Source organism: Neofelis nebulosa, chromosome 16, assembly GCF_028018385.1.
Source record: "Neofelis nebulosa isolate mNeoNeb1 chromosome 16, mNeoNeb1.pri, whole genome shotgun sequence".
In the NCBI taxonomy this organism is placed as follows: domain Eukaryota; kingdom Metazoa; phylum Chordata; class Mammalia; order Carnivora; family Felidae; genus Neofelis; species Neofelis nebulosa.
This window is the reverse complement of record NC_080797.1, coordinates 33,807,603-33,835,134: the sequence shown is the minus strand read 5'-3', so window position 1 is coordinate 33,835,134 and position 27,532 is coordinate 33,807,603. Positions and strand designations below refer to the sequence as shown.

At 54.5% G+C, this 27,532-nt stretch overlaps 1 protein-coding gene across 3 annotated transcripts in view; it reads right to left on the bottom strand.

Moving 5' to 3' along the window:
* Positions 1-10,968, bottom strand: part of MEOX1 (mesenchyme homeobox 1) — a 28,708-nt gene extending 17,740 nt beyond the window's left edge. Inside the window, exons 1-3 of one of the 3 annotated variants that reach the window (XM_058703433.1) lie at positions 10,836-10,968; positions 9,421-9,605; positions 2,215-2,736 (exon numbers count right to left, since the gene is read on the bottom strand). In XM_058703433.1, coding sequence (XP_058559416.1) covers positions 2,215-2,683 — 469 coding nt within the window. In that variant the 5' untranslated portion in view covers positions 2,684-2,736; positions 9,421-9,605; positions 10,836-10,968. The other 2 variants (XM_058703432.1, XM_058703431.1) reach the window with 2 other exon arrangements.
* Between the last annotated feature and the right edge of the window lie 16,564 nt (positions 10,969-27,532).

Sequence of the window (27,532 nt, the reverse complement as noted above, 5' to 3'; positions counted from 1 at the left end):
AAGAATGAATGAAACTCAGCTTGCCGTGCCCTGCCCGACTGCTGTTGCCATCGCTGCTGCTCCTGAAGGGACCCGGACGGACGGGGATCCCGGGGGCCCATGAGAATCTGCACCGCCCTCCCCCCCCCACCACCAGAGGCTGATCCTGTGAAGAGCTGCAGGGCATTCAGTGGAGGGTGTCCTTGTGCTCTTGGGATGGTCACCTGCTTGGCACGGGAGCTCACTCCCTAATGCAGTGCCACAGGCCACTCGCCTGAAGGAATGATGACACATTTGGGTCTGGCTGAAACACAGAATGATTTTGCCTCAGCCCAGCCCCTTGCCCATGCCTTCTGGTGCCTCGGCTCCCAGTTCCCTGGAAAGCGGCTGCCTGCCCCTCCCCCTCCCCCGAGTGGCTCAATCGGTTAACCACCGGCTCTTGATTTTGGCTCAGGTCATGATCTTGCAGGTTCGTGAGACCCAGCTCCGCGCCAGGCTCCATGTGCTCTTAGTGCGGAGCCTGTTTGGGATTCTCTCTCTCCCCCTCTCTCTGTCCCTCCCCCCCCCCCCCCCCCCCACCGCTCATGTGCGCTCTCTCTCAAGATAAATAAATAAACTTAAAAAAAAAAAGTGGCTGGATGCATCGGGGGAAGATGTGGGCAGGGGAGGTACTGGGCAGGCGCCACGGAGGGGAGAGCTCTTCAACTGGGCACAGAGCCAAGTCGCTGAGAGTCCCTTGGCGAGGAGAAGCAGAAAGTGCCCCATCTCGGCACATCTCCAGCCAGGGCTAGGAATAGTTCAGGATTTAACCAGCTGGAGATTTAAAGGGCCCTCCTATCAGGCAGCCAGGAGGCCTGTGGTCACTATCATCCATCGTGAGCGTGTTGAGGGGCTTCTTTAAGCACGGAGAGTGAATATTTCCGAATGAGGATTCTGTTTGAAATCTGCTGAAGGGTGCGGGCTTTGGGGTCTGAGGTCTAGGGTTTGAGCTCGGTTCTAGGGTTACCAGATTTGCCCGGGATTGAAGGGTTTCCTGGGATGCTGGATTTGCAACGCTAGCCCCGGAAAAGTCCTGGGCAAATCCAGATTAAGTGGGTCACTCTCTAGACTCCATTCTAGCAGGGTTCCCCTCAAACTCTGTCTCTCCTTTTCCACGCGTATAGGACGGAGATGCTGATCAGACCTGCTGTACCAACTTCACACACTGGCGAGACCCAAAAGAGCTAAGGTGTTTCGTGCAGCACCTCGGAACCCCACCCCCCCGCCCCCCGCCATCAGAGCACATCCAATGCTAGACAGGCAGCTTCTTCTCCCTCTCAGTTTGAGCCCTTTGGGGTGTGAGACCTTTGCATTCATCTCTGCGTCCCCGGCGCCTTGGGCAGTGCATGGTGAAGAGAAGATTCTCTGGGAAGTCTGTGCTACATTGAAAGTGCTTCGCAAAGCAAAGCACAGAGTGCTCTTGTTGACTGGGTGGCACTCTCCTCTTCTACCTGCCCCTGTTTAGCCCCGCGAGAAGGTCCTCTAGAGGTTCAGACAGACAGACCCTGCTCCAAGGATGGCTGTGAGGAGGACACAGCGGGCAGTGGGGACAGGAGGCACGGGCACAGCCTTGTTCTTAACACGCTGACCTGCTCTCTTGGCCCAGGCACGGGCAGAGTGATACCTTGTGGGCAGTATGTCCCCAATCTTGGTACCCCATCTCCTCCTTACCCCTTGTCTCTCCCATCCTGGGCCAGGCCTGCTTCTCTGCCTCTAGCCTCCTGGAGACATAGAGTCCTGGCTCTGCTTGACATCCCAGGGTCCCAGCCTCGTCCTAGCCCTCTGAGCCCCCATCTCAGCTGACTCCTCTGCCGAGCAAACCCTTTGGCTCTGGGACCATTTGGAGCCTCCCGGGGCATGGTGGGGAGAAGCATGAGCCAGAGGCAGCCCGGATTCAGGAAAGCCCCTCTCCAGCCCTTGCCAGCCTGCACTATCCCACGTATCCTCCCAATCTTTGTGGATCTTATTTCACTCACTTGCTGAAATAATCTTCCCGGGGTCCAGGGGTGCTGGGGGCGCAGGGACCAACCCCATCACCAGAGAATCCTGGACCTCTGAGTAGAAGGCACCCCAAAGGTAACTCCTGCCTTTGCGTAGATGAGAGATTATCGTTTGCAATTCCTGGTCAGGACAGCTCGGCTCAGAGAGGGAAAGCAACCAAGCAAAGGAATGTTCAGCTGCTCCTCAGCCACATACCTGAACTCTCCTTTTTCCGTCTGGTTGACTTCTTCTCCGTCTCGTGGGCAGTGCTCCCCAGGACCTCGTAGTCCTCACCTGGGCCTCCCGTGGTGTCCACCAGGCCCGGGCTGCTGGCCCCCACGTCCCTGGAGCCCCCAGCTGGGCCCGGGTTGAGCCTGCGCCGGGCCTCTGAGACAGGGAAGTGCCAGTCGGGGGGCTGCGGGAAAGCGGGGTGCTGTTCAGTGAAGACGCGCTCCTCCCGGGGAAGGCTGTGTGGGGCGGCTGCCAGGCAGGAGGCTGAGAAGTCGGGGTACGCTGCCGTCGCTGTCGCCGGGAAGTCTGGTTTCTGGTGGAAGGAGAACGGTGTTGGCGGGTAGTGGGGCAGCCCCGAGGCCCCACTGCCTTCAGAGTGGGGATTTCGAAGGCAGCCCCAGACCGGGGCCGGGGGGTGGGGGCTCCTCATGCAGCTGCTGGCCACGGGATCCATCTGGGGGGTCTGTCGCTGTGCGCCTCAGTCTTTTCAAAGTTTTGATTCTTACGCTTTTTATATTCAAGTTTTGAACAATGCCAAAAAAAAAAAAAAAAAAAAAGATAATAAATAAGAGGGGAGAACGATCAGCAGAAAATTCACCCCAGGAACCAAAACCAAAACGAAAACTGAAGTCTCTCCTTCAAGTAGGCACGCATGTGGCTGGCCACGCGTCTGGGTGCGGGCACACCTATGTCAGGCTTCACTCCTGGCCTCCTGCCCCTCCCCGACACGCCAGCCTGCCTAGTGGGGTCCCCTGTACGTGTATGTGTCGCCGATGACACTAAAACATTTTCACTGTGTCGGCCCAGACGCACCAGCTGATGAGCGCTCGTCCTGGAGCCCGCAGCAAATGCCTGCCGAGGGCTGGACCAGGGCTGTGAGGCACACTTTTAAATCCTGCGGTGGGGAGAGAGTGACACATTTCTGAAGTGAAACATGAGAGAGGAGAGGGAGGGGTTAACCAGCACACACACGATCCCCTCCAACCAAAACCCCGAGCAGGCAACTATTAATCATCAGAAACCTTATATGCACATCTAATGGGATTTGCAGATGGAGACTTTTAAAGAAACATTGTCTGTATTGCGTTTTTTTAATTTTAAGGGGAGAGAGCAGTGCGCGCACACACACAACTTCTTTAATGTGCCTCCTGTACGCTATGAAGTTATTTTATTGCGCTGTTAACAAAATTCCCCAAGTCTTGGATTTGGAAAAAGCCTGAAGTCAGATCCAGAATCCATCAAGTGCCAAATTCCAGGGAGTGAAGCAGGGAATAAATGCAAGAGACAAGTTTGCTGATTGCATTTGATTTAAAGGCCCTTCTGCTGCTGCTTGCAAAAAGGAAGGTGGATTAAAAGAAATCTTTTTTTTTTTGCAAGTCTCAGCGGCCCACTAGGGACTGTAGCATAGAGAAAGACACTCCAGAAAAAAAAATTCTTTCTCTCTGCCCAAAGTGACATTCCCACTTTCTCAGTAACTTAAAAAAACAATCAGATTCTTCCTTCCGTTCTTTAACCCCAACTTACATGCCAATTAGCTACGATCTTCTCTAGGTTGCATGTGGGGGGCGGGGGGGGGGAGGGTTTCAAGTCATTTTTCTCCACAGCAAAGGGAAGGTTTTAGGATAAGGTTCTTGACGTTTCTCTAGGCCCCCTAACCTTCACCCACCTGCTTCCCCTACCCCACTCCCAGAGGCCAAGGCTTCTGTGGAATCTAGGGCATGGAAATAGGAATCAGGGAGATTCTCCCTCCCAAAGGGGTTCTCCTTGGCAAACGATCATATGGTCTTTCTGGCTGGTGCCTGTCACAGGACAGCCAACTGCCATTTCAACTGGTCAATCGGTCTACTTAATCCCCATGCCCTGCTGGTCTCTTAGGAGGGTTAATATAATTTCTGGGAGGATGACATTCCAAGCACACGGGCCGAGCTCCCCTCCCACCGAATATTTCCACGGCCCAGAGCAGCAGGATCAGGACGTAACTGTGTGCTGGCCGGTTCCAAAGACGCCAGGAGGGCCCATGGGTCTCAGCCCCGCAGCCCAGAGGCCGCACACACATTCTTCATTAAATCGGCATGTGGTTTCTGGAATGGGCAGGGTGTCGTAGGCCAGGAGAGGAGGTGGGATCATTGCCACAAACCAGACTCATCTCCCTGCTTTGCCGGGGACTTAGCTGTCAAACACACATTTCTCCTCGGAACCTTGTGACTCTCCGATTATGGGTAAATTAGGAATCACGATCTATATTTTACGAATGAAAGCGAGGCTCCAATAGATGAAGCAGGCTGTTCCGAATGACAGAGCGAAGAAAGGGCAGAACCAGGAGGTGCCCTCGGGCGTCCGGCTGTCCAGTCTGGAGCAGCCTGACACACAGGAAGGAGCACGGACTTTGGGGTCAGACCAATGCGAGTTCAAACCCTGGGCCCACCACTTCCCAGCTGCGCGCCCTGAGAGAAATCACCTCACCTCTCTGAGCTTCTGTTTCCTCAGCTGGGATGACAGTCTTAGCTGACATTCACCCAGTGATCTCAGCGCCTCACTCATATTCCCCCCAAGGGATCCCCACAAAAGCCCTCTCCTCAGAATGCCCGCCCCACCCACAGCTGAGAATTTAAATGAATAGGTTCTGCGAAGCAGAGCCCCAAGTAGGTGATAGATCAACACAGCTCCCTTCCTAACGTAGCCCCTCCTCCTTAACTCGAGGATTCCCAAAGGAGACTGTGGACAGGGAGGAGCACTGAGGAAATTCTACTGAAACAGCCTTGCGAGTTCCCTCGAGGGAGGCTGGAGGCTCGGGGCTGTGGGGGTTCTAGAAGGAATTCACAGGAGGCTGGGAGGAAGCCCTGGCCTGTCAGCTTCCCTAGGAGAACCTTCCCTGGGGGTCTGGCCCAGCGGCTGTAACCCGACTCCGGCTCCTCTGGCCTCCCTCGGCAGCTGGCCCAGGGAACCGGCCCAGGGAGGCCCAGCCTCGGCCCTCACCCCTGGAAGAGGTGGGCCGAGGGGTCAGGGGGGCAGCGGGAGGGGGGCGGCAGGGGTGAGGAGCACTGCACTGGGCCTGGCAGCCCCCTGCACCCCGGCGCCCTCACAGCTGCCCACGTCTGTCAGCCACCCTGCGGGGTGCGGCCTGGGGGCCCCCCCTGCTGGCCTCTACATCTTCCTGACAGGCCCCTCTTCTGAGGCCAGGAAAAAACAACAGTCCCTCCCCCGACGGCAGCCCATTTGTTAGATGAAGGCCGGGCACCAGCACCTTTAACCTCCTCAAAGTCAGCATTTCCCCCTCAAGGCCCCCGCAGGCCCCCGGGACAGAGATGGATGGAAACGACCGTTTGTGGAAAAAAGCCCCGTGGTTCCGCGGCCAAGCGGCCAAGGGGAGCAGGCTTTTCAGGAAGGGAGGGGACCCCGCTTCTGGCTGTTGTTGGGGTGGCAGGAGGAGGAAGAGGAAAAGCGTGCGTCAGGACGATGGTCGGCCGGGCCACACCTGAACCATCCCAAGGAACTTTTGGAATTTCCCCCATTGTGCGAGAAGACAGGCAGGCGTGTCCTTGGCGCCACAGACCTGCTTCCGCAAGCACGAGCTTGGCCACCCCACCCACCTGGGCCTGGAGCTTCGGGGGTGTCCGCGGGAGAGCCTGGGGCTCAAGGTGCGGCCTGGCCTTTCATCAGCTGTGTGGCCTCAGGCAAGTCACATGGCTCTCCCGAGCCTCAGTGGTCTCACTGGCAAAGGGAAGATGACAGTTCCAGCCTCCTGTGGCTGCTGTGAGGAGAAACGACCTGATGTCCGTGACAAGAGTTGGCGCACATTAACCGGTGATACACGTGAGGATCCTTATGCCTTCCCTTTCCTTATTCCGCTGGAACACTGGGCAGGTCACATCTCCATGGAGGATGATGACGGCCCAGCCCAGCCCCTCAATCCCTTCTTCTACAACAAAGGGTCACAATCATGGCCTCGGGAACCGGGAGAGCATGGGTTCAAATCCCGGGCCCGTCATGAATGAACGGAATGGCTTTGAGGAACTCACTTTGTTACTTGAGCCTCAGTTTCCTCGTCTGTCAAGTGGGGACAAACTTTTTCCCTTCTTCATCAGGTTGCTGAGAGACATGTTGGAGGTGACCTAGGAAAGCTCTCACCGTTGCCTGCGATACAGTTTTTAGTGGTAGAATCTGGATGATCGTGATGCAAATACGTGTAACTGTTGTCTCCAGGACAACTCCAGAAGGCCCTGTGAAATATCTGTATGCCACCCAGAGGGAAAAGATGACGCCCTTAGCATTCACTCACACAGTAGAGCATGCGAATCGGACAAGACACCCGTTCCTGAGCAAGACCTTGAGGGATGGGACAGGAGACACACATGTTTTGAATAGGGTGGAGATCGTTCTGAATAAGGATGTTTACGTCTGGGCCTGTCCTTACGTTCCAGAAAACACCGAGTTTAATAGAGATAGTCACCTCAGCGGAAAATGTTCTCTCGTGTGCATCTCTTTTCAACCTTTGGTGCTGGCCGTCACGTGCCTGCTACCTAGATTGTGGGTGGCTGACTAGAAACCACAATAATACACACAGTGGCCTGCGTCCGAGCCCCGGCTCTGGGAGGTCATGTGACTTCAGTTCCCTCACCTGAAAAGCGGAAGCTCACTCAACAGATGAGGTACAGACATTCAGGAGGGGCTCTATAAACAGACCCCTTTATGGGTTTCTGTGTCCCAAGGAGTTAGGGGCATGCTGATTTGCAAAGGTGCAGGATGGTGTCCCCCACCCCCGCCCCCCGCTCCGCCCCGCAGGGATGGGACAGAAGACCTCTTGTCACCGAGGAGTGGAGGCAGCTTTATGAAAATAACAAAAGGGAAAACACAGAGTCTATTATTTTCCCCAATAAAAGGAGTTTGAAGTGGAGCCTGGGATGACCATTCCTCAAAGTCATCAGGCACCCCAGCATGGTCACTCTTTTTTTTTTTTTTAATTTATTTTTTTTTGGAGGGGAGGGGCAGAGAGAGAGGGAAACACAGAATCTGAAGTAGGCTCCAGGCTCTGAGCTGTCAGCACAGCGCCTGACATGGGGCTCGATCGAACTCATGAACCTGGTCATGAGTTGAGATCATGACCTGAGCCGAGGTCGGGCACTCAACCAGCCAAGCCACCCAGGCACTCCTCACGGTCACTTTTTCTGACCCAGACGGTCTCCTCATCCAGCTGGCAGTTCATGCTCAACTGTCACGTTGGCCTTCCAAGTGGCAGGAAGGAGGAAAGACAGAGGAGAGTTTCTTCATCTCTCTGCCCCATTCAAGGAGGCTTTCTGGAAGTCCTGGTTAACCACTGCTCTTCAGCCTCATTGGCCAGCACTAGTCACCTGGCCACCTGGAGCTGCGGGGGACACAAGCTCCCATAACCCTGCCTCTTCTTCCCTATCAGAAGCTGTCCTTCCTCAGAAAAAGGGTGTTGGGGCGCCCGAGTGGCTCAGTCGGTTAGGTGTCCGACTTCAGCTCAGGTCATGATCTCACGGGTCCGTGAGTTCAAGCCCCGCATCGGGCTCTGTGCTAATATCTCAGAGCCTGGAGCCTGCTTTGGATTGTGTCTCCCTCTCTCTCAGCCCTTCCTCCACTCACTCTGTCTCTGTCTCTCTCTCTCTCTCAAAAATAAACAAACATTAAAAACAAAGTTTTAAAAGGAAAAGGTGTTAAGGTAGAACAGTTACATAAAATACAGGGCGCCCAGTTAAGTATGTTCCCTGCAACCCTGGGGACATCCTTAGGCTAAAAATTAATTGTTGCTTATCTGAAATTCAAATTTAACTGGGCGTCCTTCCCGTGCCCCTTCTCCACCTCACCCAAATCTGGCAATCCTCCTCTAAGGCCAGACCCATCTTTGGGCTGGAGAAGGCTCTGGCCGCAACTTCTGAGCCAAGATATTTGCTCTTTGACAGAGGGCCCTGGAAGGAGCTCTACAGGGAGCATTGCATTGCAGGGGGAGGCGAGGCAGTCGGGTAGGTCTGCCTTTGACTGTGGCCATCTAGTTGCTGGAGGAGCCCAGGCCCCCCCCCCCCCCCAAGGGTCTCCCTTGGAGGCCTTTTGAGTGAGACAAAGCAGAAGGGAGGAGGAAGGGCATCCAGGTGGAGGGAGTGAGGACGAAGGTGAGCGCCCCTGGGCAGGAAGTGCTGAAAGAGAGAAGGAGGGAGGCCTCCGCGCCCGGGAGACTCCAGAGCGGCCGAGCTTCCCGGGACGCACTTTTCCAGCCCTTGCTTGAGAAGGCAGCAGTGCTGTTATTCGGGGGGAAACCAGCTAACCAGATAGGACAGCAAACTGGGGATTTATGTGGTGTGGGAACAGCTCGGGTTTCCCTCACTGTTTATCCAGCAGTATTTTTTAAAACAGAAATCAGCGCGCGGGTAACCACAGCTGTGAGTTACTGGCTCTGGCTGCGAGGGCTGTGTGCGTGGGGAGGGGGGGGGGGTCCTCTCTGCAGCGCTTTGCTCTGCATGGGCTGGAAGTTGCTGAAGGAATGTGTCTCTCCCCGGCCAGGGTCCAGGTGGGAAGGTGGTTCTGGGTAGGTCCCTGATGGATTTCCCTTCCCTGGGATGAAGGCCAGCATCCCTGGGGCAGGTGGGACGGGTCAAGGCCCAAAGCCTTGCAGTTCACGCAGTCTCGGGGTCACGAACCCACTTGGGGCCAGGCAAGAAAACACAAGCCGGGGAAGCCAGCCGAGGGGGGAGGGGAGAGAAAGGGGTGCAGTAAGAAATAGAAGGGCCTCAACAGCTACTTGGCACTGACCATTTTGCCTTGCAAGAACGTTGCCCCGTGTTTACCATTTAAACAAAGAGCCATGACGCTAGGTTTGCACAGGCAATCTCTCCATTTTTAAATGTTGCGAATGAATTTAAAACACTACTGGTCAATTAAGACAGGCCTCTGGGCATGATGTGTTTCTCGAACTACTGATTCCCAATCTCCGGTCTTCCCCAAGTCTGCCGGCTCCCCATTCTACAGATGATAAAGCTGGGGTCCAGGAGGCCTAGTGGGTCCCCCAAAGGCTGCACAGGTTGCTGTTGGGAAAACCATGGAAACCTATCCAGTGATCTTTGCTCAAGCTCAAAGTTTCGCTGCCAAGCCCTCAGTCTTACGGAGCAGTTTTCAAGTGCTTTCTGAACATCTCTCATGTGTCCAGACATGCCATTGACAAACGCACCCATGACCTACCTGATCCTGGCAATGACCCTGGGGGAGCGGGACTGGCATTAATTCCATTTTTCACAGGTATGGAAACCGAGTTACAGTCTTCGGAAGGGTCGGATCCAGGGCCTCCAATTACAGACCTACGATTTTCCACCCCCAAACTTTGTCGTCCTTGGGGGATACAGCCCGAGACAGATAACAAACTCCTCCTACAAGGGACAGAAAATGGATGGGGTACTTGGGTAAACTGAATATTCTTCGTAACTTAAAGTTAATTGAAAATCCATAGGTTATCAATTTTCCAAGCAAGAGAATAGCAGGTATTTCAAAGAGCAATTATAGTAGGCATGGTTTAATCTTTCTTTGATGATTCTGACGGAATGTAATACCTCCGGGCATCATTATGAACACCAATAATTACTGCGTAGGCCTGGGAGACAAGCTCTCATCAATCCCCCCTGGCTGTTTGGGGCTGTTCGAGAAGACTGCAGTACAAGGGCCGAGAGCACATGTCTGTGTTCCACGCGGCTCCACTCGCCCCATCTTTGTTCCAGGGCCGTGTGGCGGCAACGACCTTCCCCTTCCTCTCCTGTGAAATGGGGCTAAGGCCCCATTCTGTACTCACTGGACAAGCTTCTACTTAACAAACGGCCTCAGATCTCACAGCATCAGGGCAGGAAGGAGCTTCAGATCAAAGTAGGTACTAGCTGTATCTTACCACGGAGGAGTCTGAGACCCAGAGAGGTTAGGGCCCTCGTCCAAGCTCACGCAGCCAGGGAGGGCTGCTAGAATCTGGGTTTTCTGCTTCTTAGACTTTCCTGAACACCACACTGAGCCCGAAGAGACTTAGGAGAACTGAAAGATTAACGTGGCGACAGCCGCACACAGAGACGCCAGGGAGTTCTCTGGCCACAGAGAAGCAAAGGTCAGAGCTCCCCAGTGTCGGGAGAGGAGCTGCTCGAGTCCGGAGAGGAGGCGAACCCACCATGAGGTTTATGGTTTCATGAATGTCAGAGCATTTTAAAATGTGGTAATTTCGAGTGCGCAGCCTCCCAGGGCCTTTCTTCTTTTAATTGAAGAAATAAACAATCTCCCCTAAGGCATGCTTGGCCCAGGAGAAAGGCAGGTGCAATGTTCACCAAGGAGAGCAGCAGCCTGCCAGGACTCTGTGTCACGGAGAAGTAAAATGTCCGAGGAAACAGAGAGCAAGCTAGCTCTGCCTGAGCCCCGGGAGAAGCGGGTCGCAAGGGGTACACCACACACATAAGCGTGTGAACATACGTGCACCCCTCCTGCCTGAGCCCTGTGAGGCCCTACACAGAGCCCAGATATTTGGGCCACGGGTCACACAAAGTCAAACACAGAGAGGCTCAGGGCACCAGCACCCACAGGTACGTCCGTGACAGATGCTCTCAGAGATGCTGCTACAGGTAACTTACCTTAATGGCAGTACCCATGTCATCTGGGCGGGAATACCAAAGCTGGGGCAGGCACAGCCACACGTGCCCGATCAAGGGACTCCCAACCACATGCACGCACAGCTAGACGTGCTAGGAGGCGCCCCAGGACAGAAGTGTCCCCACATCCTTCTCTCTCTACGCAAGCGAACGTTTGCCTTCACCAGGCGCAGCGAGGTATCGAGGTATCGTTTTATCAGTCGCAACGCTCAGATGGTGGGGCACAGAGATGAGCTCTGAAACTCTGCTGTGCAGGGGCTCTCTGGTTTCTCACACCCGCAGCCACACCCACGCATGCACACACCCACGCATGTCCTCAGCCTCGGCTTAGCTGGGGCGCCCAACGTGCGGTTACATTTTCCAGGAGCAACACACAGTATGCCCCTCCCCTGGCCGCTTAACCCGCGCCGCAGCTCCCACCCTTGGTGTCCGCCGTCAATGTCCCAGTTCTTGGACCTTCAAAGCTTCTCATACCCTGGTCAAAGGGTCTTGCCTTACAGCCTCTGGGGGTGCTTTCACCTACACTGAAAGGATGACAGAAGAAAAACTCGTCCCAGGGTTTCAGGCTGGGACATTTTTGCACTAGAACAGAACAATGGGCCCCGGGGTGCCATCTGGTGGTCAGAAGCAGGATGGCAGCGCATTCTACAAAGACCTGGGGTCCACTCTTCCAGAGTGTCAGGACCTGCTTGACCCTAGAATGGTGAGGGAGGGATGGGAGGTGTCAAGCTTCTGTGACTCCTGTGGCCTCACAGCTGCATGAAGTCATGGAAGGCGGGGAGAGAGCTGCAGGTTACTGAACCACTCTCCTCCAAGACAGCCCCAGACTTCTGTCTGCCCCAACTTGTATTTTCTGAATTTTAAATGGAAGACAAGTGAAAGCCAGTGGACTGGACTGGCTGTCCTCATGCCAGTCCTGTGCTGTCCCCTGCCAGTGAGTCCCCGTGGCACAGCTGGAAGGCAGATGTTATCAGTGCCTGCATTTGCCTTGTTCGTGCCCACGTAGGCCCAAGAAATCATCTGCAACAGCACCTACCGTAAGGGGGCGTCTCTAATACGGAAAAAGGAATTCCTGCCCCACTAAATTCAAGGACCGGGTTTGAGAATTAAACACAACGATGCATTTTTCTGTTGCAAAATGCTGCAATGTGACCAAAGGAGCTTGAGGGGTAATGTCTGCTTTCTTAGGTAGACCGTGAAGGGTGGTCAGATCTCGCGGTGACAGTGGCAAGGGCAGACCCTTGGACTGGAAGAAGTCCTGGTCTTCGCTGGGCACAGGGTTGGCTTGGCCAAGGAGCCCCCAGGCACTGAAGACAGTCTGATGCCTCAATCCTTGATTCCACAGCCGCTGACTGGGAGCCTTCCTCATGGCAGGCATGCAACGAATGAGGCATGGTGTGGCCTCATGGGGTGTGGAGGTGGGGATGGGGAAAAGGGCAGACAGGGCCTGGGCCGTAAGGAGCTCCTGGAGGGCCGTCAGGGTGGGAGTGGCGTGATCAGATCTCCACGCTGGAAAAATCTAGTAGTATTGCCAAGAACGTTTCCAGGCTGGCAAGTTGATAATGACCATCATGCTGCTGAGGGCCAGCAGGGCCCAACTCAACTCAGAGTCTGAAAGGCTCAAACATCTGCTTTCCCTGGACAGGGCTGGCCTGCGAAGGTCCAGGGAGGGTGGGGCTGGAGCAGGGAGGGGAAGGAGGGGTAGGACTCCGGAGGCCCAGAGGAGGGAGGAAAATAGGTGAGCTCTACCTAGGTGGTAGTGACGAGGGAGCATAACGCAAGCTGAGAGCAAGGTACACAATCCCCCTCCCCAGGTGGGATGCGTGTGATATCCCTCGGACAATCCTGGCTCCCCAAGAACAAAGGAAAGAGGTTTAAGTGCTTGCTATGGTGACGCAGGAGACTAAGGCAAATGAAAAATTAAATTTTCTTACTGCTTATAGCCCACCGGCAAGTCCTTGAAACAGGCAGCGTGACCTCCCTCTAGGAGCTCAGCTGCCTCAATGATGACACTTTGCTGCGGGCAAAAGGGAATCTTGGCTTAACATCATCCTGACACCCTAGGATCCTGTAATCTACTTTCACATATAAAAACTCCTTTGGAGGGGCACCGGGTGGCTCTGTCGGTTGGGCGTCTGACTTCGGGTCGGGTCATGATCTCGCCGTTCCTGAGTCACAGCCCCGAGTTGGGCTCCGTGCTGACGGCTCTGAGCCTGGAGCCTGTTTTGGATTCTGTGTTTCCCTCTCTCTGTCTGCCCCTCCCTCACTCATGCTCAGTCTCTCTCTCTCTCTCTCTCAAAAATAAACATTAAAAAAAATCCTTTGGAAACTTCCTTCATCTCAGCTCTCCCAAGATATATGCTGGCAATCCTACTCCAAGCTTAGGACACTCTGATATACATCTGAAGGGTCTCATGACTGAGGTTTTACTAAACGGTAATAAATGGCATTTTCCTAACACAGCTAGCCCCTCAAGGTCCTGGAGACTTTGCTTCTAAAATTCCTTAGAGACTTATGCTCTTCCTAACCCCACCCAACCTGAGGGTATATAAACAGCCACGCCTCACAACCCCAGTGCAGCCCTTTCCGCCCTCGATTCCTTTCCCCGTGCTTTAATAAAATCACCTTTTTTGCACCAAAGACATCTTCAAGGATTCTTTCTTGGCTGTCAGCTCCAAATCCCACCATCACCCCAAGACACCCATCAGTAGGGGTGTGCATCAGGAGGGATGGGAAAGAACAAAGCAAGAATGCGCAGGGGGGAGCCTAATCGGCAGTGGAAAACAGGAAAAAACCGGAAGGGAAGGTTCAGGGTCCCTGAGAACGAGAGTGCAGAATGGAGAATGTGGATAAGGAGTCCAGAGGGCAACGGAAGGGGCTGAGGTTGTAGGGGGCTGGGGGGGGGGGGCGGGGGGGGAGTGTTTGTACAAGGCTCGCTGGGCGGTGGGCTAGGGGAGGCAGGGCTTGCAGGGGGCAGGGGAATCGAGGCAGGAGGTCCGGTGGGGAATCAGGGAGAGAAATGGACTGAGGTGAGCTGTTGCAGGTGGGGGCATAGAAGACAGTGGGGCTGCAAGGGGCTCAGACAGAAGGCTCTGAAGGGGGCTGGGAACACTCGCCCTCTCTTCCTGCTCCCTGGGGAAGCAACTATGGGGTTCGACAGGTCTCTAGGATTTGGCACTGGAATGCCCCTGGGTTGGCAGAAAGCTCCTTGAATTACTACTGCCAGGTTCTCTGGGTCTGGGGGTCTCGTATACAGTCAAGGGTGGGGGGAGCACCTGTATTTGGACCAGCCCAGCCCAGCCTGCCCTGAACAGAATCACTAAACAGGACCCTGAACTTGCAGAGCAATCAAATCCCGGGCAGAAGGAGGGGCTGGAGGGCAGAGTCAACTCTCCTCACCCCCCACGTGAAATGGAAGATTCTCAGCAGAGCAGCTCAGGCTGCTCTGGCCTCTGACATCTTGTTTTTCTTTTTCCACTGTCTCCCTCCCTTCTTTCTTTCTTTCTTTCTTTCTTTCTTTCTTTCTTTCTTTCTTTCCAGTTTATTTCTTTATTTTGAGATAGAGAAAGAGAGAGAGAGAATCCCAAGCAGGGACTCCGGGCTTGACCCAGTGACCTGAGAGATCCCAGCAACACCCTGGGAGCCCCTAATTCCCGTGAGCCTTGCTGACTGGGGCTGGAAGAGGAAGCCGAATGAGCTGCACAAATCCCAGAGGGCTGTTTAAAAGCCTTTTCTCCTCTGACAGAGACCTTCATCCTCGAGCTTCTGTGCTCTCACCTCACCTAGGAGGGGTCAGGCCACACGAAAGGTCAAGGTGAAAGGTCGTAACAGCCAAGCTGCCGCTGTTTCCCTGGGGTGAGCAAGATTCCCCAGGCAGCTCCCATGAAGCTGTGAGGCCCCTGGGCGGCCCCTGCAGAGGCTGTCCCAGGGTCTGCGGCGGGTGGGGGGGGGGGGGGCGGCGGGCGCTTGGGGTAACCAGGGATCTGCATCTTTCTTCTGCCAAAGGAGGGCATTGTGGCGACTGCTTCGGGGTCCCAGGCCGCATCAAGTCCCTCTAGTTCCCCACTTCTGCCCACGCGGCTGGAAGAGGCCTGGGTCATCTGTCCCTGCACTGGAGAAGAGTTTGCACTGTCAGTCCCTCAGCTGCCCCCGGGGAGGCTGGTGGAAGTCAGTGCCTGGGGGCCCCTCGCTGGCGTGTCCCAAGCATCCTGATTTTCCTCCAGTGGAGGCCAGATCTGAGCGACCTCACCCTCTGGCCCCATTTTGTTCTTCTTAGAACAAAGCCCTGTTTCCAGTAATAAGCTGTGATGGCTTAAGCAGTGGGGAGGACACAGAACACCCAGGCTGAGGAGACTCATGACAATTCCTCCTCAGGGAAGAGAGAAGACAGCTGGGACGAAAGACTGGCAGGGCTGGGGGAGCTGGAAGGGCTTATCACCTCTACTGACCACCAACCTCAACTCCCACGGACCCCGTGACTTGATATTCTTATTTTCCAAAGAAGCTGCATATACTTGCATTTAATTTCTTCACCCATATTGGTCACCTGAGACATTTCTTAGTTTTGGATCAGACACCGCCGGGGGGGTCTGCAGGCTGGTCAGCCTTTTGGCACCCGGTTCCTCCCGGCAGACTTCTAGAGGGTAGAGGTGCCCCTTCCCTTGGGTTTTCTGAAACGGCAAAGGACGACCCCTCCTTTTCTCCACCCACACTGCCTTCAGGGACTCAGAGGTCTGGGGCACGCTAATCCTGCGATTTCGACAGAGGCACGGAGAAATCCTTGGCCTTTCCATCGCCAACCGGGACCAGAACCTGGGAGGCACCTCCGGTTTGCTGCAGCTGGCCTGAGAATGCCCAGGGGGTGCCTGCGGCGCTGCCCAGGGCACTTTCAGTTTCTGGATGCCAGAGAAATGCCCTGGCAGTGTTTGGCCCCCACCTGCCCGCCGACTCCGAGAGAGAAGCCGCCGGCCCCAGCGATCGGGGATCTGGGCGCTGAAAATCAAGGCAAAGGGGCGGACTGCCCACAGCCCCTCCCCCTCATCGCCCTCTGTCGGCCGAGCCCGGAACTACAGCCCTGCCGTGCCTCGGTCTGTGGGCAAACGCCAGAAGCCCCCGTATCACGGAAGTGAGGATCCACGCGGATTCTTTCTCCATTTTAGCTGCATGACCTTGGGCAAGCGAATTGACCTCTCAGAGTCCTACCTGTGAAGTGGGAATAACAGTTTCACCTTTCAAGGGCAACGTGAGGATTACATAGAACACATGGAAAGCACAGTAGGTGATTTTTAACGGTAGCGATTACTGGTAATGTCCATCTTACGTGTTGGCTGTGAAAGAGAGGAGGTTCCAGAAGCCTCCTTATAGAGGTAAAATAAGTAAATGTTGATATAAGGCAGCTGGTGTGTTACTGATACTTCCTGAGGCGGTGGGCCCTCTGGGGGCTGTAGGGAGCCATCCTCTGTTTTATTAGGGACATTGGCCTGTTCTTGTTTTCTTCCTTTTATTTACTGCTTATTCTGGGGGTGGAGGGGGTGGGGAGGGTATGACTCCAACAGGGTCAGATACAAATGCAGCTCACCTCCCAGGGAGGGTTTGAAGACCAGCCCTCCCAGCTTTCAGGGAAGGGCAACTGTCTTTCGCTAATGATTTGGATTTGGCTTTTGCTGGGCCATCGACATACCAAGAAAGAAAAGTGAAGGAGCTTGTTCTGTAGAGGGCCGAGAGGGTGTGGGGTGGGAACCCTGGGGGAGAATAAAGGGAGGATGAGTAAGCGAGGGGTTGCTGGTGAGATGCTGGGCTTAGAGACAGTTGTGGGGAGGTGGTTCGTGAGGCCCCTTCCTGTGTCAGGAAGGGCTAGTGAGCTGATGGTGAGGAGAGCCAATGAGGACACTTTTGCCAGAGTCATCACCAGCCAACGCCCACAGCTGAGACCGTCCCATGGTCTGTGCCCAGGACCCTGCATTGGACTGTCCAGTCTGCACCCAGGATGGGAAGTTTGCTCTAGCTCTGCCCAGTACCCGGACCCCTGGAGCCCTAAAGCAGGCTGCAGGTCTGGAGAGGAGTTCCCACACTTGTACTTGGGATGAGGGCTCTGGGGAACACAGGGAACCCTCTTATACATGGCTCTTCCGGAGGGTCTTACTCAAGCACTGACCCCCCTGGGAGGAAGTTCACCTTCATCTGAACTGCTCCAAAAGCAGTCCCACCGCAGGGGAGGGCTAGAGGGTGATGGGAGGAGGGGGCAGCTGGGTGAGGCTGAGAGAGTGAGGAGGGAGGAGAGGGGAGAAGAGAGGAGGGAGGTGGTGAGAGAGAGAGGGAGGATGTTTATGTTAATCCTCAGAGAGCGTGGGGAGAGGCCAGGCCAATTTGCTCGCCTTCACCATTTGCCCAGCTCTGTTGGGGTGGGCAGATGGTCCCAAGTTGGGCCGCATGAGTGGCCTTCCTGCCCCTCCTGTGCGTTCCCGGGAGAACTGGCCCGGAGAGCCTTTCTTTCAGAGAAGAAAATGGCTGGCTTACGGGGAAAGACACTGCAGAGGGAAGGAAGCTCAAGCCCGCTGCCCTGATGATTAACGTGATTTAGGAGATACACAGGTCACCCTCTCATGACTGAGAGCCATCCTGAAATGAAGGTTTGCAGCTATTTCTAGGCAGAATGTATGATGAGATAAAATAGCTCAACTCCTGACCATTAAGTCACGAAGGCCATGGCCATCGTAAATCTCAGTCGCTGCAGCCCTCTCTGTCCCGTGTGGAAGTGCAGCCCGGCCAGTGCCAGGTCCTTCCCGGGGGGACCCTTATCCATCCTGGCGGCGCCTCTGAAGACCCGGCAGGCTTTCCGTGCCAAGGATTCGAAGGGCACTTGTGAGCCATCCTGCACATTGATTATTTTTTTCCCTGGTGATCTAGAAGTCTTCCTCATCTGTACCAGCTCCAATCCTCCACAACTCACATGAGACAAGCTGGCCTTGCCACTTCAGTTATCTGATCACTTTGGGTAGGTAAGCCTATCTTCCCAAATCTTAATTTCTTCGTATTGGAGCATGAGCAGAAAAAGCTCCCTGGCAAGGTTGTTTATGAGGATGGAACGAAATAACAATCCTAGAGAGCATCCCGGTACAAAATGTGCCGTGTGTCCCCCCCCCTTTTTTTTTTTGCAAAGCCTGGCTCAAATTCTGTCCCCTCTTCCTGTGTGTCCTCCCTCTATTGTCTCCCTGGCCAATTCCTGCCGGTCCGCAAGGACCTCCTCCCCGGAGGGGGGTGGGGGAGGAGAGGGGGGAAGAGGTCTTCCTAATTCACCCAAGTACAGCTAATCTCCCGCTTCTTTCCGTGATGGCATTTAGGATCCTTTGATATGGTGGCTTCAAGATTTAGAGGCAAGGTGACGCTGAAGAATGGAAATGGCTGAGTTTGCTTTGTGTTTGAGGAGCTAAGAAAGGGAGATGGAGTTAGAGAAGTTAGGGGCAATTTCAGACTGAGAGATTTGGGATCAGGGGAAAATGGATTATTGGGATGGGGATATAGCTCCTCTTCCTGGTCCTGCCCAGGTGGGGGGAAGCTCCTGCCTGGGACCTCCTGGACACTAGGTCTGCAATTTCACCGATGGCCACGAGGTGTCAGTGGTGTCCCCAAGGCAGCTGCCCTGAGAGAGGAAGACGCCCAGGAAATAGAAATCATTGTTTAAAAAAAAAAAATCAGTGGTGATCCAATCCCATATTAATGAGGTTAGACCTGCAGTCCTTGCCTCTACTGTGCTGCCACACCTTGTGACGACATTCACTGGCACCCCACCGGGAGTAGTAATAGTCCTATGTCATAGGGTCATTGGGAGGATTAAATGACTTAGTACAACGTTGTCTGGCACGTGGGGAGGCCTACAGGAGCATTAATTACTCTTATTGTTACCAGAAAAGGCCCCGATCTACCCACTTGTTCACTTGCATCAGATGCTAGGCTCAGAGTATTGTTAAGATCAGACATAAAGAGATGGGTGGGAAGGAGCTAGTCAAAATAGACCTCTCATCCAAGCAAACAGGGCCGGCTTCATGGGTGGGGACGTGTGCAGGCATACGAGGCCCGGTCTTAGAAGGGCCTCACGCTCAGTTTAGTGCTCTGCTGTTGCCATCTTCATGTTGTTTTGTTTTGTTTTTAAGTTTATTTATCTATTTTTGAGAGGGACAGAGCAGGGGAGGGGCCGGAGAGAGGGAGAGAGAGAGAATCCCAAGCAGGCTCTGCACGCTCATCGAGGAGCCGGATGCGGGGCTCGAACTCACGAACCGTGAGACCACCACCAGAGCTGAAATCAAGAGTCAGAGGCTTAACCGACCGAGCCACCCAGGTGCCCCACCATCTTGATATTCTCAATAACGAAGAAGGAGCCCTGCATTTTCATTGTGCGCTTGGGCCCGCAAACAATGCAGCCAGCCGTTCCTGCAAGCAGGTTCCCCTAGGTGCGGAAGGCCCCTTGCCTTCCTTCCCCTCTGCTCATGCCAGTTCCTTGCTGCCATCACCGGCAGGCCCCCACGTGCGAGATTTGCCCCGGCCTTTCCCCCCCCCCCACGCCAGTATTTTAACTAAAAAGTTCAAACATGTGGCAACGTTGAAAGAATTTTCGACTGCGCACCGCGTAACTCTGCCACCTGCCGTGAACCCACCGAGAACATCTCCTGGACTTGTTTCCCTGCACAGCTAGGGTAAGGCTCTTGCCTTATCTGTGCTCACTCTGGACTGTCCTCAGGTACTGGACTCTCCTCTCTGGCTGGCAGCTGTAAAGCTTCTGGCCCGGCTGTCTGGCCCCAAGAAAGGCCTCCCGGGCTTCTGGGCCAGACGGTGGCCTGCAGGAAGGGGCGCTGTGGAGGCGGCGGGAAGCCTGCCGGAGGGTCTGGAGCACCTGCTGGGGAAAGGCTGGGACCAAAGTTCCCGCCAACCTTGTGGAGTGGAACAGATTAGGATAGTTCGAGAATAGCAAGGAAGGTGTCATTCCGGAGTCTGTGGAGTGGGATTCCTGCTTGTGGCCATACTTCCTGTTAGTTTCCTCTACAGTTTCTTCCAAGCATTTCTCACAAATGGGGTCTGGTGGGCAGACCGGGGCAGCCCTGTGCGGGGGGCAGGGAGGACATTCTTCTCCCCGCCTTGCAGCTAGGGAAGATTAACCTCAGAGGTTCCTTCCTTGACCTGCCCAAGGTCACAGGGCTCAAAGGGACAGACCAAGGAACCACGTGTAGTTCCTTGGACCCCCAAAACAAGCCTCTTTCTTTTGATCTCGTGGGGGGAGGGCAGCAGTGTCACATTCCCCTGGGTAATTTGAGAAAAACCGAACCAAATCACCACCACCAACAAAAACCCTTTCTCTCTAGGAAAAGAGAGGGTATCTGCACTGTGATTTACGCCTGCGAGCGGGGTTGATCACATTTCAAAGGGCTGGAAGTCTACTTTTCCAGCTTGGGCCCAGAACTCAGAACTGAGCTGGCTTCTCCCTGCCCCGCCCACTTCCCCGCCCCCTCCTGAGTGCGGCAGGCAGGTGACACCTGTAATATTGCTCAGGGTTAAAAAGCCCCCGAATCAATAAAACCCATTAATGAGTGTTGGTACCTCGAAGGCTACAGATAAACCCCTTCTCCTCAGTGAGTTCAATCCCATAAAACAGCTCTCCTCTTTCGATCCTGCCATTCATTTGATAGAAAATGTGGAGAAATTTTTAAAAGGTGACTTACTAATTGCCTGTAAAATAAAAGGCAGATGGAGGCTTTATTACAGTTGAAGGAAGTCGGGAATATTAAGGTAAAATGTCAAATAACAATTGATTTTCCTCAGACATAAAGGGGCGATTTATGGCTTCCTAGTTACTACAAATGAGAAATTATTTGAAGTTCTCAAAAGTATGAGGCGAAATAAAGATTAAATAGAAGATGAAATCATAGGGATTTCTCTGGGAGGTGACTTCAGTGCCCCTGGGGGTTTGAATTCATGTGGCTGAGGGCCCAGGCAGCTGGGGCTTGGTGTGGCACTTTCAAGATTTAGAGGCGAGGTGTCTCTAAGGAGTGTTTGCTTTGTTGGAGGAAGTAGGGAGGGGAGACGGGGTGAGAGATGGTAACAGTCGGGGTGATTTCAGGCAGAGGGACTCAGGGTGAGGGCAAGATGGGCTTATTTGAGCTGGGATACAGCTCTGCCCACCTTGCTAGCAGGGACTGGGTATGTGGGAGAGGAAAGGGCCAGTTGGCTTCCCCGGGCCCATGATGGGCATCTTCCGGTCAGGTGGGGGCCCGGCCTTGCTGATCCCTGGCCAGCAGTGAGCGCACACTCCCCTCCAGGCGGCAGCACTAGCCAAGGCCCTGTGGTGACTTCCTGGTCTGGGCCAACCTGGTCTCCAGCCCGAGAACCAAAGAGGACTCACTTTCTGGCTGTCAGACCCTGTGTGAAGGCTTGTCTTAGCCTGGGGGGGTCTCCCAGAAGCCTACCCGAGACCAGGATTTAAGGGCGAGCCGTTTATCTGAGAGGCGCTCACAGTAAACTCCGGGAGGAGGGCGGGAAGTGGGGCAGGGCAGAGAAGGTGTCTTACGAAGAAGGCTTGGTATGAGGCTTCCTGTCCCCGTGGGTAACTCATTAGGGCTTCATCTTGCAAGGGGGCACGGGGAGCCAGTGTGGGAGCCACGGCCCAGACTTATCCCACCTGAGGGCTGAGGGAGCTGGGGTATTTATACACCCGCTCCCCTCTGTCACTAGGTGAGCCTGTGGGGTGGGATGGGGGCCTTCATTCTCTGGCACTTCCAGGCCCTCAGGGGGTCAGACATTCGGTCTTCTGGGCTCCAACACGATGGGCCCCGGGGGACAGAGCCTCTGCCTCTGTGCTTAAGGTATTTGTGTTAATCCTTACAACTCCCGGTGGCCCCGTGCACATCAAAGCCCCTGCTTTATGGGAGAGACTCTGGGGATTGGGGGTGTTGAATAACTTCTCCACACTAGGAGGGCTCGGCCCAGCCAGGAGGGTGCTGATTCCAGGGTATTGTCTGCTCCACGATATCTGTGTAGTAAAAGATGCACTCGGGGAGCGTGTCAAGCTGCACGTTCCCGCCCCCCCCCCCCCCCCCCCCCGCAGTCTCCAGTCTGGCAAGGCATTTCTGGAGTATGAGGGGCGTCCAGGCATATGCACTTAATGAGCTGCCAGCCAGGGTAGGCAGGCCACCTGCCAGACTTCCAGAATGACTATGCCACAGCCACTGCTGGCCTCTTTTTCACAAGTCTCCACCTTCCCTCCTCCCCTCCATTTGGGTCGTTCCCCAGGCGTTCCCCCTGGACACTCACATGTCCGTCCCTGAGGCACCCAGACCCCCAAAGCTCAACTGAGGATGAATGGTCCCACTCTCTGGCTCCCGAGATCCTGAGGGGCTGCGGGGATGGTGGTTGAGAAAAGGATGGGGGTGGGGTGGGGAAGTGCCCTTGGACAAGGTCACTGTTTCTGCAGTTTCTCGGAGGTAAGAGGGGGCCTTGGGAAGAAGTAGGAGAGCTGAGGGTGTCGTGATAACCCTTGGGGGTTGTGGCTTCCTCTCCCGAGACTGCGGTGGGTCAGGCTGCAGAAAAGCTGCAAAGAGGGGCGCCTGGGTGGCGCAGTCGGTTAAGCGTCCGACTTCAGCCAGGTCACGATCTCGCGGTCCGTGAGTTCGAGCCCCGCGTCAGGCTCTGGGCTGATGGCTCGGAGCCTGGAGCCTGTTTCCGATTCTGTGTCTCCCTCTCTCTCTGCCCCTCCCCCGTTCATGCTCTGTCTCTCTCTGTCCCAAAAATAAATAAAAAAATGTTGAAAAAAAAAAATGTAAAAAAAAAATAAAAAAAGAAAAGCTGCAAAGAACTTGGGGCGCCTGGGTGGCTCAGTCGGTTAAAGCGGCCGACTTCGGCTCAGGTCATGATCTCGCGGTCCGTGAGTTCGAGCCCCGCGTCAGGCTCTGTGCTGACCACTCAGAGCCTGGAGCCTGTTTTGGATTCTGTGTCTCCCTCTCTCTGACCCTCCCCTGTTCATGTTCTGTCTCTCTCTGTCTCAAAAATAAACGTTAAAAAAATTAAAAAAAAAAAGAAAGAAAGAAAGAAAGAAAGAAAAGCTGCAAAGAACCAAGGAAATGGGAGAAGAGTCCCATCGCAGCCCAGCATGAAAGGGGGGAGTCACAAACCAGGGGGCAGCAGGCGGCAGCCAATGGTCCCGTGCCCCCAGACCCCTGCACGGGAGGTGCCACTCTCGCCAGGGATGACGTGGGGTGACCTTTGGGGTAGGGCGTCCGCCCTCTAGCACTGTCTGCAGACGTGGCCAGGTGCCCTTTGCCGCGACAAACACAGAGTTAATACCTTGTGGTTCTGGGATAAGCAGTCCTAAAATCCAGGCGTCCGCCGGGCTGCGTTCCTTCTGGAGGCTCTAGGGGAGAATCTATTCCCTTGCCTCTTCCAGCAGCTAGAGGCCCTCGAAGTCCTGGGCTCGTGGCGCCTTATCATTCTGGCCTCTGTCCTAGTGTCACTGCTCTGACTCGGTTGCCTCCCTCTTTCCTCTGCAAGGATGCTTTTGATTATATCGGATGCATCCAGGATAACCTCCCATCTTAATATCCTTAATTTAATCACCCCGGGAAAAGTCTCCTTTGCCACACAAGGGTAACATATTCGTACCAGGGAATTTAGGGGATCCAGATGTGGTCATCTTTGGGGGTGGGAATAAGGACCAAGGGCTCTTGTCTCACACTGGCCTCAATCCGGTGAGCATGAGTGAGGACATCCCTTTCCGGGCCTTGGTTTCCCCACCTGTGCAGTGACGGTGGGCCCCTCTAGATCCTTCCATGGTTTTTCATGGAGGAGCGTTGGGGGGAGGGTGTACGGTCATTCCATTTCGGGGCCCGCCAAAATCTCACAGTGGTGTCTCACAGTGGGGCGTGTGTGTGTGTGTGTGTGTGTGTGTGTGTGTGTGTGTTTAATTCTCTACATTTGGATGTGGTCCTAATCCAATAAATGCTTAGGAGATTTGTCTAGAATAGATTAATTTTTACTAGAAAAAAATATAATTGGCTGATGTTAAGGCCACTGCCCTGACAAATCTGCCTGGGCCATATATCTGAGAAAGTAAAAGGCCCCATACACTCACACATAAATATGCCATCCTCCCCACAGGCCCTGGCGAAGCACTCCGGGGAGGGTTCCCTCTGTGATTTATTCTTCATTAATAAGCTCTATGCTATATTAGGATCAGATTTATGACTCTGCCTTTCCAATATTTCTGACATTTCATCTGCAAAGAATTACAAATGATATCTTGAAACTTTGCTGCCTCTCCCGGCTGGTGCCTGGGCATTGTATGACCAAGGGGGGACTGGCAGGATGGAGGGGCCCTGGGGAGCTGGGCACAGAGGCGCATTTCCAGGGGAAAGGAACATTCAGCTTGATTTTGGGTGGCCTTGGGTTTTTGAACAGCTCGGGAAGTGAATGGTTCAGGCCTGATGGCTGCAGAGTACAATCGCAGTAGCCGTGATATCAGTAACGTTTCATTCTTTCTTTCTTCTCCTTCGCCGTCTTCTTCTTCTTCGATGTTTATTTATTTTTGAGAGAGACGGAGAGAGAGCGCAGGTCGGGGAGAGAGGATCCCTAGTGCGCTCTGCGCTGATAGCAGCAAGCCCGACGCGAGGCTCGAACCCACGAGCCGTGAGATCATGACCTGAGTTGAAGTCAGACACTTAACCGACTTAACGCTCAACTAGTCAGGCGCCCCTCTATACTTTTTAAACGGTTAGCTCCGATAGCAACATTTTTTAGAGGCCTGCTGTGGTGCTAGGCGTGGTGATTCATTCACTCATTCAATTCATTCATTCGTTAGTTCAACAAATATTTATTGAGTACGTACTATGTGCCAATCGCTGTGCGTGTTGCTTGGTGATCCGGATACAGCAAAAAAACCCAAAATGAAGCAAAGACCAAGATCTTGGCCCTCACGTGGATGATGTTCTAGCAAGGGTAGGGGGGCTGCCAAGGAGGAAAGCATGAACATCACAAAAAAGGAAAATAATAGAGTATGTTTGCGGGCGAGAAGGGCCTTGGCAAAAGGGGCAGGGTAAAGGGAGCTGAAGTGCAGCAGTGTTAATTAAGGAGGCACTTGAACTCAGCAACTCGAGGAAATGCAACCCTTCCCAGTTCACAGATGAGGGAAGAGGGTCAGGGCAGGTGAGAAGTTACACGGGGACACTGTGACAGGAAGGATGGTTTGCAAAACGCTGTCTCAGTTTTGCAACTCAGTTTTGCAACTTTGCTGTCTGAGCCAGAAGAACTCAGTGTGCGTTCTTCCCTGTGCTGCAAACCAGAATCTCCTGGGGACCTCGGATATTCTGTCGCCTGGGTCCCCGTCCCCCCACAGAGGGTCCGGGTGCCGCCTGGGACTTGGGGTGTTTAAAGCTCTCCACCACCCTCCCCCCACCGTAAGTCTATTGGGTTGCCGTGTTGCCGGGGCTGAGAACCCCTGGCCTCAGGGCCAAGTTCAGGCATTAAGAGCAGGGAGAGCTGCCTGTAAATTTCAGCACTGCCTCCAGGTTCTCACCTGTAAGGTGTGGGTAAAAACTTTTGTCCCTGTTCTTTGAGAGGATGGCACGGGAGTGGCACGTGGTGACGCTCCGGGTTCCTCAGCCCCTCCCCCCCAGCCCCTCGCTCCCAGCTGGCCCCCCCTGACCCCAGAGCGGCTCTGACTATTTCACTCCCATGTCACCGCTTGGAGGCTGCTTGCTCGGAGACACAGAGCTCCCGCATGGCAGGTGGGGACGCAGGTCGGAGGCCTCCAGTGCGACCAGAACTAGCTGTCTCTGGAGAACAGAGCTTTCAATTCAAGCTCGTGAATCACATCTAGTCCATGACCCCCGACATTGGACACAGTGGAGCCAGCCACCATCCCTGGGTGTCTACCTGTGTGTGTGTGACACTGAGCGCCTACGGGGCTGAGGGAGGATTCAAAGGGGGCATGATAGGGACCTGCTTGGAGATTCACAGTTTACCCAGGGAAACTGCTGGCCACAAGGAAGAGCCGGAAAATGCTCTTGGGTCACTCTAGTGCTGACAAGTGCCCCTTGAGGTCCCAATAGCCAGCGGTGATTTCTGCCAATGCCCTGGCAGGTAGGGTGGCAGGAGGGTGGGACTCTGTCATTCACCCCCATCCTGTTTGTGGACTCGCCAGGGGGGAGGGACGTGGGACTCTGTCTCCACCCACTCCCTTATTTCACAGATGGGAAAATTGAAATAACTCAAAAAAAATTAAGGTGCTGGGCAGAAAGGGCAAATGGCAGGTGTATGTGGGAGGTGTGTGGGGGGGGTGGGGGGCAGATAGGAGGCCCAGAGAGGCTGTGGTTGCCCTGCTGAGCAGTGGATATTCAACCAAGGCAGGGAGGCTTCCCGGAGGAGGAGGGGTTAGTAGAGGCCGAAGAAGTGAGGCCTGACATGGAGGTTTGGAGGGTGTTACGAAGGGGACCCACAGCCGGTCCTCACCGCCTGCAGAGGGCTGCCTCCATTCCTCCCCCGCATTATATCTTCTGTCCGGGGGATACTCTTCAGAGGAATACGAGCAGGGAAGATGAGATAGACGGAGAGGGGTGAGGGGAAAGGCCAGGACATACAGGTGGAGGGGGAAGGTGGTTCCAGACACCAGGCCTATGCACTTGGACTTGATCCCTGGGGAGCCAGAATAGCTTCCTGAGCAAGGGAAGGGTGGGGTGAGGATCCAACTAGGGGTTGAGGGAGGAGCCAAGAGGCTGCAGGTCACGTGGGAAATCTGCCACAGGTGCTCCTGTTAACGTGCTCTGTGGTTTGGGACACTCACCACTGCCCCCAGCTCAGGCTCGGGCTTATTGGTTTAAGGGGGATCATGGTGCTGATGCTTCAGGACAATTGGGAAGAATCAGGTAAAGTCGGTGGAAAGTGGTTTGAAAGCTATAAACCACAGTGCGGGTTCTGTTGTTGCTGCCGTCCGAAGGACTCACCGAGGCACGGGGAGGAGAGTTGGGGAGGCCCGTGAGGAGGCCGGGGGGGGGTGATAAATACACCCACCTGGGACCGGTGGGAGCTGAGAGAAAGGACGAATCCCAGGAAATGCTGGGACCAGGAGACAGGCCTTGTACGGAAGATAAAGGTGGAAATTGGCAAGAGTCAGAGCTAGAGAAGGGAGGGGCAGCGGCCAACTACTGAATCCTACTGGTGGCTACAAATAGTGCTGGGCCCTCACGGGGGGGAAACTGAGGCGCAGAGAGGTGAAGTAACTTGCCCAAGGTCACCCAGCCAGTGAGGAGCAGAGCCTGGATCGGAACCCAGGTAGCCTCATTCCAAAGTCTTTCGAAAGCCAGATTGACCAAACGCACCCAACCGTAAGAATCTCCTGGGAGTTTATTACAAATGTATATTCCCAGGCCCCTCCTGCAGAGGGTCTGAATCAGTGACCCGCATTTGTTAGCAATGCTGCGCTATTACTCATGTGGGTGATAGCTTGTCTCTGGCAGCGGCCACACACAACCAAGTCCAGACATGAGTAATAGTAACACCAATAATAGCTTAACTTTTAATGAGCCCTTACGGGGTCAGGCTCTGGGCTAAGGATTTTATGAAATGATGCTGCTTAACCCTCACCACAACCTGTGAGGGGGGTGTGTTGGCCTTATTTTACAGAAGGCTAAGGCCCCGAGAAGTTG